Source organism: Branchiostoma belcheri, unplaced genomic scaffold (genome assembly GCF_001625305.1).
Source record: "Branchiostoma belcheri isolate BF01 breed outbred unplaced genomic scaffold, Haploidv18h27 scaffold1, whole genome shotgun sequence".
Lineage (NCBI taxonomy): Eukaryota > Metazoa > Chordata > Leptocardii > Amphioxiformes > Branchiostomatidae > Branchiostoma > Branchiostoma belcheri.
In genome coordinates, this window is record NW_017802379.1 from 8302029 (window position 1) to 8317608 (window position 15580).

General features: G+C 41.6%; 1 protein-coding gene across 4 annotated transcripts in view; it reads right to left on the reverse strand.

Moving 5' to 3' along the window:
• Positions 1 to 2843: 2843 nt before the first annotated feature.
• Positions 2844 to 15580, reverse strand: part of LOC109465369 (serine/threonine-protein kinase TAO1-B-like) — a 42647-nt gene continuing 29910 nt past the window's right edge. For 3 of the 4 annotated variants that reach the window (XM_019762596.1, XM_019762588.1, XM_019762608.1), the window contains 9 exons: positions 14984 to 15148; positions 14027 to 14349; positions 13224 to 13320; positions 12251 to 12379; positions 9019 to 9216; positions 8165 to 8404; positions 5977 to 6189; positions 4870 to 5052; positions 2844 to 4399 (listed from right to left, as the gene is read on the reverse strand). In XM_019762596.1, coding sequence (XP_019618155.1) covers positions 4139 to 4399; positions 4870 to 5052; positions 5977 to 6189; positions 8165 to 8404; positions 9019 to 9216; positions 12251 to 12379; positions 13224 to 13320; positions 14027 to 14349; positions 14984 to 15148 — 1809 coding nt within the window. In that variant the 3' untranslated portion in view covers positions 2844 to 4138. The remainder of the gene's footprint in view (positions 4400 to 4869; positions 5053 to 5976; positions 6190 to 8164; positions 8405 to 9018; positions 9217 to 12250; positions 12380 to 13223; positions 13321 to 14026; positions 14350 to 14983; positions 15149 to 15580) is intronic. The other variant, XM_019762604.1, reaches the window with a different exon arrangement.

The window sequence follows — 15580 nt, forward strand, 5'->3', positions numbered from 1 at the left end:
TAGGAAAATGGCAGCAAGGGGTATTTTGGACAAGTGTGAACAAGGAAAAGAAGTCATTGATATAGCAAGAAAAAGTGAAGAAATTGCACTGAGTAAACTATGAACCTTTTCACAGTTGTAAAAGAATTTGAAAGGCAGATAGCCCCAACCTCCCCCCCCCCCAGCCTTGAATGGACTTGCGCGTACAATGTATGTCTATAAGCCAGTTAACGTTCATGGTTTGAACATTGAAAACTCAGCCATGCAATGTTGGTAATATGTTCAAGTTGGAGGCTCCTGAGACATAAACAAAACACATCCGTACATGATCTGGAACTGTTCACAAGTTGGGGGCCTGTTCCTCTGTATGATCTGACGCGCAGTTCTAACTGTGAACCGTCTTATTGGCTACACGGCAGCAAAAGGATGATAAAGATATACTAGTAAGCAGGAACAAAAAGAATGTCTTTTGGCAGTACTTGAGCTACGGTAACAGTTGTACATCCTTGTACAAAAAGCTGCTTTTGAGTTCCATGTGCTCTTGTAAGACTAGAGAAATGAGCTACAGTGTTGATTACATGACGCCGCTGCTACAATGTCAAGAAGTACTGATACTTGTTAGTGTGACATTCCAATCATAGCAGTCTGGACCCTTCCACCCTTAGTCTAATATGTTAAAAAGTTAACCTTCTCCATGCTAAAGTAGCCTTTTGGCACCAGACCAGATCTGTATTGGTTACAGAGTTAGGCAGCAGGGAGAGGGTTAGCAACATCTTTTGGAAAGATGCGGTTAAGACTGTCCCGAATAAAAATGACCGAAAATCCTCAAGGCATTTCATATTGTATAAGCTGTATCAGGTGAAATTGTTGTATGTCTTGCCCAGAAACCAAAGAAAAGGAACAAATAACGTTTGTTACTTGTACGATCACCCCTCTCCCCCATTTCGTCATTACCAGCAAAAAGAAATCTTTTGTCCAGCGAAACCCATTAGAAAGAACCTAAGGCCCAGTAAAAGTTCTGTTTTGGTAATTTTCGAACCTGGCATTTACTTATTACTTAGACAGAACAGCACACAAGTTTGTGAGGGAGTCTATGCCTTAGTGTACTACAGTCAAACCATTTTGCTTTAAGAAAGTTGTATGTTCAATTCTCAGGTTTGAAAAAGTGACTTCCTTAGTTTAAACTGCATTTCAAAAGAAAGTTTGTGCCGCGCAACCCGAGGTTTTTATCAAAAGGGAAAAACTACACTAATTTGAATGGGCAAAACGGGACATTTACATATTATTAACCATATGTAAACCAAGAAGAGAAATGTTATCCGTTATGGCTCAAGTCTACGCCTTAAAATGGTTAGGAGGGGGCTGTAGTTATGATACAGGCCAGCTGTTATTTTCAAATGGTGCTTGCTCAACAGTTTGAATGTTACCAAAAGCTATTAAATGGAAATGGCACGTCAATGAAGATGAATACATTTTTAAGGCCACAGGAAACTAAAATGATGTGTATTACATGTGAAAGACTGGTTGAAAAAGGGTTGAATTTATTATTAAAATCCCCCATGTAGCTGTAAGGTTAGGCAGCCAGGCAGCAATTGTTTTCCATTAGGTCATGTTAATAAGTAGAGAATGACTTGGATACCAAGATGCAATGTTGTACAAATAGAGCCATTCTGCCTCTATGGTTAGATGAATTGGTGCCTAGGAATTTGTGTATTGTCAGAGCTTTAACCCAGGCTTTAATGATAGTTTGTTAGTGTACAGAAACAAAAAAAATGGAATATATGGCAGAGTTATTAATGGCTGCCTAACCTAGAAGTATTTCAGGGGTAAAATGATAACATGAAGAATTTATGAATGAATTTAGAAGTATCCAGATATGAATGGGTACTGAAGTTGAGATATTTTTGTTCTATAGTGTTAAATGAATGGTCATGTTGGAGGGAAAATGCTTGATGCTTGGCAAGCTGCTCAGGCTTAAGTAACAATAAAGTTACCGGACTGGTCCTGCATTGTCTGTTGTGTTTGTTTTGTATCATCATCCAACATTATCCTATAGCTAGATTATTATTGTTGACCAATCACAACCCCCATTCCTTAATGCCGATCACAATTGTCAGTTCAACCAATGAGAGAATGGCAATTAGCAGTTTAACCAATGAGAGAGTGGATGCAATAGCCAATGAACAAAACAGATGTCTACATGTATGTTGACCATGTAGTATTGGAAGATTAATTACAATGAGAAGATTGAGAATCTCATGAAGAGAGAAGTTAAACAGGAGATAGTGGACATCATCAGCAGAACCTGAAAGAAACTCATATTGTCACGGATTTTGTTAGATGATTGGTCAACGTTGCATCAGAACTTTGTCCTTAGGCAACATCTTTTCAAACAACATTTGAAAACTGCCATCCTTAAAAACCCAACTGTGACCTTGAACAAGAAAGTGCTATGCACTACTGTATATATTGCATGCTTTGCACAAGCATTATTATAATATGTTTTGTCGATGTACTTATCGAGGGCTATCAACCGCCCTGACAGTACAATGCAAAAGCTCTGGGAGATTGCATCCTTGAAATTCATCGCCTCTTTTTTGCATTGACATCTACAAAAGAGAGCGGGAAACCTTCTCCCCATGGCAAAAACTCCCTCGGCGGCAAAATTGTCCCTCCACTGCATATTAGTCGCGTTGCTCACCGAGAAAATAATGCCGCCACCCAACAAGTCTGCGAAGGAGGCTAACAAAAGACATTGTCACAGCATGATGATACATACTGTACTGTAATTTTCACAGGATGAAGAGATCTTCCAGCTTTCAAAACGTCTTTGTACAAGGAATGAAAACCACGAGACTCAGATGTGTATAAAAACAGATACCCAGCATTTATTGATCCTGTGACTGAAGTGTACATGAGGGTGGTAAAAATCAATTAGTTTTTCTCTTTTTATCTCGGTCGCTAATTCTTTCTTTCTTAAAAAAAACACCAGAAAAACCCAAGGAAAGAAAAAAGGAAAACATTTGCACGCAATTTCTGTTAGCAGCTTGGAATTACTTAAGATTAATATTTTTTTCTGTACAAACTCCCTAGCCAGTAGAACATGAAAAGCTACCAAATGTTACAGTACCAAGAGTTAGGCTAGACTTCAAAAAACATCTCTCTTTCTCTCTCTCCTTAGCTAAAGTTTGAAAGTGTTTCTCTACTTCTTAAACAACTTTTCATGTACGACTTCATAAGTTCGTTACAGAACACTGATTTTTCTCTCTCCATACAGAGGCAAATTTTTTGTACATACAATTGTGAATGAATAACAGAAACATTGGAAATACCCCAACTTGTTAAATAATTTTCTTAACAGTTTATCATTTTTAAAAATAACATTAATGATAGAATAAAAAACGATATAACCCTTTAATTACAAAAATTTTCTCTCATGCGGTCGGTTAGGCTACTTTACATTACATTACAAGGGGGTGTGATCATGCCATTCGTTGAGACTACTACGCCACAACGGTGAGGTTTTGCCATCGTAAAAAGCACTAGACACGGTAACACTGGACTGTAATGCCATCAACGTCCTTTTTTGTCTTTCCCCATCAGAACAAGTACCAAAAATATGACTCTAGCATGTGGTCTTATTTAATCCCCCTACCAATTCGTCTCTCGACATCTTGAAAAGTGAACAACAAGGGGAGTAGTAGGTTTTTCCTTAACGCAAAATTGTAGAAAGTCTCGTATGCATCTTTATACACAATATTGCAAGAGCCTAAGAGAATATCACATGGCTATGTAAAGAACCACATTGTACGTGTTCTGTACATGTAGTATTATCGTCACAATGAAGGGTTTTTCTTTGTGTCTGTCCTTTGTACAATACTGCAGTGATCGCTGGGCACTAGAACATGCCTCCTTGGCTCCAGGTGAGAAAAAACGATCTAGAATTAAAAAGTCCCTTCCAGCCCTTGAAGAGGCCAGGAGGAGCTAGAGTGCAAACTATGGGATACAAGAAGACGTGGAGAGGAGCCCCATGGAAGCATTCGATGGCTGCCCTCACAGTTTGTACACGTTTTTAGGAAGTTCCCCCCTCCCCAGGCTTCTTGAGGAGAAGATGTACAGAATGGGCATGCCTGAGTGGAGGATTGAAAGTTTCCGACGACTAAGACCCATAGCCCAGCCCCGACAGAAGACTAGAGCTGCGGGGGCCGACACGCCCGTCTCCCGCGCCGCCCTGCGCTCCCCCTATGGCACCGTCACCCAGGAGTCCCGGGTCCCCAGACATGTCGCCCAGAACCATTGCACTCAGGCCCATCCGCATGGTCTCCTGGTCAAACTCCTCCAGCTCCCGCGCCTGGCGTTCGTGCAGCGAGCGCATCATCTCCTGACGCTCCTGCTGCAACCGCAAGGCTTCCTCCTCCATCTGCAACAGGTGAAAGTACAGGTGTGAAACAGGTGTACAGGTGTCACAGGTTTACAGTACAGGTGTCACACAGGTTTACACTACAGGTGTACAGAAAACGATTTGAGACTTCCAGGAAACCCTTTGGGTTTTCGTGACCTTTCATTCACCCCATCCTATTTCCTGAGCCTGATTTGCTGTGTCTATTTTGACCGCCAGTCAACCAACAGAAGTGTTAAGAATGAAAGAGAGCCTGCATGGGGGAACCCGACAACGCTCTACGCTAAATTTTGAGATCCAGCTACGTATTATGCTACTGTAGCGATTACGCTTTATGATAAATTCCAAGTGGCTACAACGCATTACGTAGAATTAAAACTGGCATTGCACTCTATATAAAAAACTATGCTCTACGTAGAATTAAAATCGCCGATTATGCTCTACGGAAAAGGGCATGTAGGCCCCCATGAAAGACAAAGTTGAGGACTGACCTTCTGTTCTAGAAGGGCCCTCCTGAGGGACACCTTCTGCTCCAGGTCCTTCATCTCGCGATCGTGCTGGGCTTCTGTCTGCATCTTGACGCGGCTCTGGTACGCGTTCAACAGCTCCAGCTCAGCCTGCAGCTGCTGTTTCAGGGCACGAACCTCCGCTTCCTGAGTCTCGTCAAGACGAATCTAAAGTAAAAAATATCCAGACAAATTTAGCATGTCATGTCATGGCATTAGCATGTCAAGAACAAAAGATACAAAAACCAGAAGTTCTGCTGCAGTACCAACATCAGCCACCAGGAGGCCCACATTTGACCTTCATCTTCATCTTCTGAAGACTTACAAACCTACCAAATTTGAAAATCTATCCAGGCCTTCTCAAGTTATGCTGACCAGAAATATGCAGAAACACACACACACACACACACACACACACTCAAACACACAGACCAAAAAAATTACATTTTGTACCATTTTTCATGGAGGTAAAAAAAAGCATTCAGTTTGACACTTCAATGGGCAACGACACTTGCAAGTTATGTTACAATTCCTCCTGCTGAACTGTGCATGAGCGCCCCCTAACAAGGCGGCACAACACAGTATTATCCCTATGGGGATTTCTATAGTTAAGGACCCCAAAGTGACTCACTTCGACTCACTGAAAATCATAGTAGGGTGCACAAGCAAGGTTCAGAATTTGGGTATGTTTAATTTCAGGGTATAGTGTCCAAAATATGTGAAAATGACCTTAGATTTGCCGGCTAGTTCTCTTCTCATGCCCTCTTTTATTAGCGCCACTGCGGAGGTCATGGAACTGCAGCTGATGCACAGTACTAGGCGGGACAAGTATCCAAGCGCAAATCTACGCCGACTGAACACGCACCATAATTCAACTTTTACAGTCTCAAAACTGACGTATTCCTCTAACATTTAACACAGGTTCTATCTCGATACCATGCACAGAACAATCTCTGCACCCTTCTCTAGTATTGTGCAGCACTACTTTGTGCCCGGACTACTTTTGACTACGGGGTTCGCCCATAAATACTGTGTTGTGCGGCCACAACAATACCGTCTCTACACCCGCCCCCCTCCCCCACTAGAACTCACATGTTGGGTCTGCAGCATCTCACTAATGCTCTGATCGTACTGCTCCCCCAGGATGGCCATCTTGCGCATCTGCTCCTCCTTCAGCCGTTTGATGACAGCCTTCTGCTGGTCCTTGGGCGTGGTCTCCAGCAGGTGCTGCCGCAGGTGCTTGTACTGCTTGGTTTGGATTTTACAGGTGTCATGAAACTGTTTCTTAATCTGGGACTCCTTGGCCTGCAGTGTTGGTGGGAGACAGTAGGGGGCATGTGAGTACAGACACAACTCCATGCACCAGCAGTGTTTCTCACACCAAATTCTTGCTCTCATAAATTATAAAGAGGTATCAAAAACACATGATTTAGAGCTAAAATTACATGGACAGAAAGTCCAGCAACCATGCAAGTTTTAAGATCCTCTATATTCTAAAAGGAAAGAAAATGTGAGAGAGTTTGGACATGCAAATTTAGCACCACACAAAATGAGAGGACAGAAAAAAGTTTCTGACCCAGAGACCCAGTGGGAAAAGGCATGCACTTGTACTCTGCTCTCTTCAGAACTCATGAATGAGGTATGGGAAAATGGAAAACATGGCAGCTGGACAGGAAGTATAGGTACAACCCAGGCACTCTTATACTCCTGTGCACGTATGTCCAAAACAAAACATAAAATGCCGTCAAACCATGCAAAATGCATGGATGCAGGGCTGGAAATCCACCTGCATATCCAGATTAGTGCAGGTAAAACTGGAGCTGTGCAAGTAGATGTATTTCTGATGTCAAACTGCACTGATTCTATGTGTATGACTTTGCTGCATTGACTGTTGCAGGTATTTTCAATGTTACGTCATGGAGAAAATTTTCAAGCTCCTGGATTTTGAATCCTGCTATGATATATGCTAAAATTCCACATACAAGGTTAAAATGTTATGGGACAAAATTTACCATTAATTTTTCTATGAACCTTCTCCCACCCCATAACTAATAGAGAACTGGTGGCCAAACATGTACTTCAGTGTGCTAAAGGTTAAATTATTGGTGAGTCCAGGAATAGCCTAATATACATGTCTTCCAATGTACACCTTCACAGAATTGCAATCCTAGATGCAGATACAGCATTTTTTGAAGGAAGGTTTTAAAATGTAGTTATGTACGTAGACAGGTTTACGAATACTTCTTGTCCGGCTGCCATTTCGAAGACAAAATCAAACAACCATAGTGAGTTCACTTCACTTACAAGTGCATTGTGACACGTCACATGACCAAGAAAGCACAACAGAAGAGATAATACAACAAGCAATAATCATTCATCGAGGTCATCTCTACAAAATCTTCTAAGAAATATGATGGAACATGTCAAAGAGACAAAGTATGAGAGGGAAAGATTTTAAGGATTTTCTTTTTCTTTTCTTGTATAGACGTGTAGAGTAAGTTCTACAAATGTTTTGTCAGAAATTTTTACCATGTCAAAAAAACACACCGCGAAAGTTCATGAGAAGAATTGAGTGTGTCGTCACAACTCATGCACAAAAACTGGTGAAGAAAGAAAACATTGCTTGCTGCTTGTGGGCAAAAATGAGAAAACGTACAGTTGCATTCCATGAGTTTTCCGCAAAGCTTGAGTTTAAAATGGACGTATGGATGGTGTTTTATGGATAAATGACTTTCCATGCACTGTGGCCATATGGATAGACTGTTTTACAATTTTACTACTACATTCTTTAAGTTTTCCACCCCTTTTACCAGAAAAAAGACATGTCTTTGCTATGATAAGTTGGTTGATGTTTTACACAGTGCATGCTTTTTGAAAAGAATTTCATCAGGTTGATAGAAATAGAACATTCATGTAGGGTATTGAAGTACTTTTACACAACTAGTAATGTCTCTCACCTACTTACATTTCAGTACCTATCAGACACCTTCCTTTGAGACATTGGAACGCAAGAGACTAAACTGGTTGTGTGAAAGAAAACTCCAATATTAAATAGTTGCTTTTATTTCCAATAGAGAATAACATCTGAGTTACATTTTAGCCCATCTGACCACAGAAGTTATATCATAACGATAGCAAGATGCAAAATGTATGAAGCAGTGACACTACAACACTTCTGGTAACAGCGACAACAAAAACATTGAGAAGAAAGTAAGCTGTAAGACACCGGCATGGCGTGAGTGAAGAGAGTTTAAGGAGACAGAGATAGTGAAGACGAGACCTTAAGGCTCTTGGGTTGCTGCTTGAGCTCCAGGAGGTGCTTTTTCCGCAGCTCGCGCTCGGCCCGCTTGTTGTACTCCATCTGGTTGGACAGCTCGGTCTGGTGCTGCTTTTTCATCTGATCTATCCTCATGCGATGGATCTGGGCAAGGTGCTTGTACTCCAGATCCTGCGTAGCCTCATGGTGACGCAGCATTAAAGCGTGCTCCAACTCCATGTGAGTCTGGCGCTTGTTCAATTCCTGATGGAGGTACAGAAAAGGTGAGATGTTAGGATCTAAAGGTTATGGGTTCCAATCCCAACTCCATGTGAGTCTGGCGCTTGTTCAATTCCTGACGGAGGTACAGAAAGGTGAGATGTTAGGATCTAAAGGTCCTGGGTTCGTATCCCTGGCAGACCCCAGTGTTATGCCCTTGAGAAAGGCACTTTACTACTAACACCTATTTCATGTGAGTCTGGTGCTTGTTCAACTCATTAAATAGCAAAGAAAGGAAAACATATTACCGAAGGAAAACATATTACCGGAGGAAAACATATTACTGAAGGAAAACATATTGTTTTTGCTCAGTTTCTTCTTCTTCCTCTTCTTCTTCTCCAAACAGTGACCTCTGACCAGACCAATGATCTGATTTGTTGATGTCTGTCACCATGGTAACTGGTGTTGGGTTACATAATGTTCTGGACTTTTGACTCCTGTCACCATATAACGTTACTAGTTAAGTAACGTTACATGTATGTGAATGTGTTTGAGTAAGAATTAGCAGAGCAGACCATATCCGAAGGAAAACATAATGCATTTGCTTTGAAAATGTTATTTCTCTAGAGTATAGAAAGAGTTTCATGTTTTCAACTCACCTCTTTTAAAAAGTCCGTCTCCAGGAGGTGTCTTTTCAGCAGCTTTCTCCGGCGGAACTTGCGGACTTCGATCTCCAGGAACTCGCGCTGCCTGCGTACGAGGGACATCTCGGCCTCGACGTGCAGCTGCTGCAGGTTCTCCTTCTGACTCCGCAGAGACTCCCGCTGTTCCTTCTTGGGCGTGTCGTCACCCATCTCCTGTGGGAAGCATAGCACACAATTTGGTTAGCAGGGCTCGAAATTAACGGTTTCCCGATGACCACTGACCACTAAAATTTAGCCTGGGACTATTAAAAACACACTTTGGGACATTCTTGGGACAATAGAAAAATTATCAACAACAGAATGTCAGATCTTCTTTTGTTTATCAGGGACACGTCCCAGTTTTGGATCCGGAAAAGTCCCCCTGAATTTCCTACCTACTAAAAAAGGTGACGTCAAGTTGAAGAAATTAGATTTTGGACCTTCTGGCAGCTTTCCTTGTTACTGCAACAGAAGCTCCAGTTTTCTAACTTGTGTTCTGGACAAGCTATGTTCACATTTTTTTAGTTGTACACAGGAAGAGCGACATAAGTTTGCACCCTCTATCAGATTGTTTTGGAACTGCAGGGGCAATGTTGACCAACCTTTGAGTAGGGATGAGCTCGAGCCGAGAGAACCGCCGCTCGTGGCACCGCGGCACGTGGCACCGCCGCTCGTGCCACCGGAAATTGGAATGTCACATTGAAGAGATGGGGGACATAAAACTTTGCTTGGGGTCACCGTCTTCTTTCATTCTCTGGCGACAAACTAAAGTGTCGTTGGAAATTTATTAAATACTTGAAATACGAGTATACTGTTTCACTCAAAGCGGAGTTACGGCAAAACATACAGATACTGTATATATATATATATATATATATATATATATATATATATATATATATATATATATTAGGAGATTATTTTTTCTACTAGTATAGCCTCCAAAATGAAGGTACATGCATTGTCGTTCTGTCGTCGATGGATTCTAATAGTGTAGGTAGACCGGTGGAAGATAAAGATCAATGTTGGTTGGCCTTTTGGTGGATGACCTTGGGCCATGCATCATTACTTCTGGTTTTAGATACAACGTTATAAGAGATAACGTTATAGAAGCATTCCTCCTTTTTGGCGATGATGATTGTAGAGTCTGTTCACCGCTGTTATATATACTGAAGGCTGATAGAAGGATGTCCACAGACTCAGAGACTGATTCATGGATGTGGGTCCCTGTCCTTTATTGATCTTAATTCATACCAGATGTGTTGCTGGTGGGAGTCCTACCCCCTACACAGTGGAAGAGCAAATGCATTCACAATTGAAAAACGCCATCCCCGAATACAACAGGTACCGGCATCTGGTCAGAACAACATACTGTTCGTGCAATTCTTCGTCGTTTGTACTTTTTCTTATTGAAACTTGAAAGGAAACTCGCCAGTCATCATGGAAAAGTACGGAGAATATCATTCTGAAAAGGCCGTGGAAAACACAAACCATGTGCTTCCTTTCTTTCAGTATGCATGCCCATGTACGTGGAAAGCAGATATGATACAGTATAACTTGGCCGAAGTTAGTGATTAGGTAGGGGTCCTCTCCCGGTCAATGTAAATGTGCTTTGCATAACGCCCTTTGGATTAATTATGCACACTGAAGATGGGTATCGGATACAACAGTACGGGTAAGATGGAGTTGAAAAAAAAACCATATTCCTCTATTCTAAAACCGTAATCCTAACTGTAGCCCAAATCCTAACCCACACAGAAAGAACGTTTGTTACAAAAAGAGCCAGCATTTTAATTTCCGCCTCTCGTGGCAGTTCCCATTATGAGACATTTGTGGCGTGGCTCTTTGGGTTAATTAAGCACTGGTGTTACGATGGGTATCAGATATAACAGTGCGGGTACCGTAGAAATGAAAAAGCCAAAAAGTTCTATTCTAAAAGTCTTTCTCCTTGAAAAGAGACAGCGTTTTTAAATTCCGCCTCTCGTGGCAGTTCCCATTATGAGACATTGGAGGCGTGGCTCTTTGGGCTAATTAAGCACACTGGTGTTAAGATGGGTATCAAATATAACAGTACGGGTACTGTGGAGTTGGTAAAGCAAAAAAGTTCGATTCTGAAAGTCTGTCTCCTTGAAAAGAGACAGCGTTTTGAATTTCCGCCTCTCGTGGCAGTTTTCCATTATGAGACATTGGAGGCGTGGCTCTTTGGTTTAATTAAGCATACGGGTGTTAAGATGGGTATTAAATATAACAGTACGGGTACTGTGGAGTTGGTAAAGCAAAAAAGTTCGATTCTGAAAGTCTGTCTCCTTGAAAAGAGACAGCATTTTGAATTTCCGCCTCTCGTGGCAGTTTTTCAATATGACACTTAACTATGCCAGGACTCCAGCCCGACTAAGGACCCCTCCCGTAAAACATATCTCAGATGGTCTTGTTTGCCCAACTGGTATAGAGACCAGGGCCAAATAGACAGCATTTTGAATTTCAGCCTCTCGTGGCAGTTTCCATTATGACTTAACTATGCCGGACTTTGGACTCCGGCCAGCCCAACTAGGCACTAAGGACCCCTTCCGTTAATGTTATCTCAGATGGTCTTGTTAGCCGAACTCGTGTATGGAGACCAGGGCATTGTGATACAGGCATTTATTGTTTTGTTTCTATGATTCCATAACTAAATATTCTTGCTATGTACAGCATGTCAGTAGCGGGGATAATCCATCATCCATGTACTGACAGTCTACATCCTGTCAATAGCAGGAAAAAATCCCGTGGGTGGTCGACGCCATCTTGGTTTGACGGCATTATAGAACCGCCTCTCGTGCCAGTGCCGCGAGCCGCGGTGGCATATTAGGCGGTTTTCCAAACCGAGGCTACCGGCTCGTGACGCGAGACCATCCCAGATGCAACCTTTTGCACAGGAAGAAGTGACATAAGTTTGCGCCCTCTATCAGATTGTTTTGGAACTGCAGGGGCAATGTTGCCCAACCTTTTGCACAGGAAAAGCGACATAAGTTTGCACCCTCTATCAGATTGTTTTGGAACTGCAGGGGCAATGTTGACCCACCTTTTTGAGTCTCTCCTTGTTGAACTTGTACTCCTATGCTCACATTTTTTTTAGTTGTACATATCTGTTGTGCACAGGAAGATGCGACATAAGTTTACATGCCCTCTATCAGATTATTTTGGAACTGCAGGGGCGTTGTTGACCCACCTTTTTGAGTCTCTCCTTGTTGAACTTGTACTCCTGGCGCTGCATGGCCTGGAAACTCTTCAACTCCGTCTCCTGTTGCTGCTGGATCTGTTTCACAAACTTCTTCTCGTCCGCTATTGCATTCTTGATCTGGGCGGAAAGGTCATTCCCAGATTGTGTTAAACAAGTCCAAGGTCATTCTGAACTTATATCAATCAAGTCCAAGCAACATCCAACATGCATGCATTGAAGACAGCCAAAGCAACATCATGTAGTAACTTGAATATCCATAGCATTCTGATATCTGTTAGGCAAAAATGCAATGTTACTGATGGAATTTAATGGCTGCTTATTTTGTATATTTATTGGTGGTACCAAAAAACAAAGGGACACTTTACATATACATTGTACCTTGTTTCGCGGCTATTTCAAATGCTTTAAGTATGAAATGATGACTAAAATGTGCTTAGAAATGGCAGCAAATGTCAGTATCAGATTTCTTCATCCAGAATATTATTTGTTTTGCCACCTTAAACTTGCAAATGAATGCCTTTAGGCCACACCAATTTAATTTGTTGGTTCACGGATTCACCCGCTTCATTTTTTATTTTTTTTTGCAAAAAAAAAAAAGACATTTCAGCCTCAGAATCAACTACAAAATTCTAATATTTTGGCCCCAACAGTTGAGGGAAGTCCCTTCTCTTCAGATTTGTTAGTTTTTCCATCTGTCAATACAGTGGTTTGACTAAAAATATAAGTTTTAAATTCATTGCTCAAATTACAAACCAGCCTAGTATGTTGACTTTTTGGCTCCTATCATAGCATTTAGGGCATTTACATGTACGATGCCAAGGTCTGTTGTTATTTTTTTTTTCGCCCTGGCACTTCATATTTTTCCTGAAAAAAATTCGAGAACCAACAAATCAAATTGGTGTGGCCTTAAATGTTATTATGTGTACTATGGTATGATTTACCAACAGGAACAATCGCTCACCTTTCTGTCTAGCTCTCCGGCGTGCTTTTTCCTCATCTTCTCTAACTCACTACCAAATGTAATTCTCTGGTTTTCTAACTCCTTATCTAATTTTAACCTGCAAAAAACACAAAAGAAAAATCTTGTCAAAAAATGAATGACACTTAGTAACCCACATTGTATCACATGGCACATGCGCAGTTCGAACTGTGAACCAGTTTAGTACTTTATAGTCTTGGGATTACGTCATTATTGTGCAAAAAAACATACTGAGCATCCAAAATACCCACTCTTGCCAGTCGCCACGCAAGTTATGTTTCCTGTGCAACACTTATGTGGCACAAGTTCTAATATTTTTTTTTGTATAACCTTTTTAATGCAACCTAAAAAATTGGGTGCACAAAATTTTTGGGGGGGCACCTGTCCATATCAGATAAAATAAGTAAAATGTCAGCAAGAAATAAATGATGTTTCATTTCTAAAGGAAAGTACTATAACCGTTACAATGATTTCATCATTTACCGAACACTTAGATGTTAAGAATATGCTGTATACTACAATACACTTAACATCTTTCTTTACATACTTGAACCTATGAAAACTTTTGCGTGCATTGGTGCACCCACAGAAAAAAATTGGGTGCACAGCTCCAAATTTTGGTGCACTAAGGTGCACATGCACCCAGTACATATTTCGAGCCCTGAGCCTGAAACATTGATTGGCAACCTGGTTTTAGGCTTAGGCTGCCAAGTGGGAAACTTGAGAAAAAAAATTTACTTCAATCGTTGCTGAGTCATAAATACTACATTGCTATAACAGCGTACCTATGCTCTTCCATTTCCGACTCTAGTTTCTTGACAAAGATCTCTAGAAGTTTCTGGTGTTGCCGCCTCATGCGCTTGTATCCAGACATCTGTTCGCGCAGCTCGTTCTCGTGCTGGTGTTCCTTCTGTTGCCTGGTCACGATGGACGTCGTTCTGATGGTGGCAAAGTTTTCCCTGGGGTGCCGGTGGTGGTAGGGGTCGTGGGGGGTGGGGGCCTTGGGGTGCGGGGGAGGGGGTTGGGGCTGGGGCCTGAACGGCCTGAGCTCCTGTTGTCTAATGGGTTCTTCTTCTCTATGGTGGCTCCCTGAGCTGCTAGTGGAACCCTGGGGATGACACAGATATGGGAAAGATACTTTAGTATACTTTAGATGCAAGGCAGGCTCTCAATACATGTAAGTTGTTTGATGCCTTCACCTTATTTACAAATTACACATCAATTCATAGTTTTTGGATAAATACAGCTCCAAAAAAGCAGCTATTTTGCTGAAAACCGTGCCAGATGCTTACTGCCCTTAGTAGGCTACCATCTATGTCCCACTCAAAAATAAAGACCATGGCATCTTCACAGCACGAGATATCATACCCATGTACCCCACTGCAGTACTTTATTAAACCGATAGAGTATCCAAGTTGACCTTGACCTTCCTTTCCCCAACCTCATCCTACCTACCAAATATCCTGAAGAAACAAGCACAATTCCCAAGATTTACCTGATTCAAAATTCATCAACCCCTATGTATGGTGTGCCTAAACACATAACCTTCTGACAAAGGTAATAAATATATGTGAATAACTAAATGATGGAACGGAACTTTTAAGACTATCGATGTCACGCACTGATTTGGTGTGCCAATGACAGTTTAATACCAGTTTATAGAACTGTATTCATTTGCCACCAAGAACAGTATATTATTATTATTATTATTATTAATAACTAAAGAAAAGACTATTTCTGACCTTCCTGACCCTGGAGAGGAGCGGGGAGGCCCCCTCGTCCTTGGTGTCCATCCCCACGGCCCCGGGCAGGCTGTTGGTGCTGCTGCTCTGACTGGACATCTGGCTGAAGCTCTGACCACTCGTCGTGCTGTTCACTGTGCCCGACCGACTGTAAGGCTCTCCCTCCTAGGGTGGGGAGGGGGGTGAAGGTCAAAAATTATCTTTTGTCCTAGGATATTGATTCTTTATGTCATATGATAGGGCAAGTTCTGACTATTAAAATGGTTTTTATTTCATCTTTCTATGATGTATGGTTGAGCAGTTACAAGAATTTCATTTCTTGGAAACCTGGGATTTGGGTCACGAAGAAACAAAGGGGAGGGGGGTGAAGGTCAAGTGAAGGTCAATCATCCACTGTACTTGTTTTGTTTCTTTGATTGTTTGTTTGTAGCTTTGTGTATCAACTTTTTCAAGTGTTTTCTCTACTATTAGGCCACAGCAAGTAAATTTTATAGATGACATCCACATGCATTGACTTTCGGCTGATTTCGAAGGGAAAAAAAGGAACTTTCGTGCCCATCTGGTCAGCATGACAAGGAAATTTGAAAAACAAAAAAA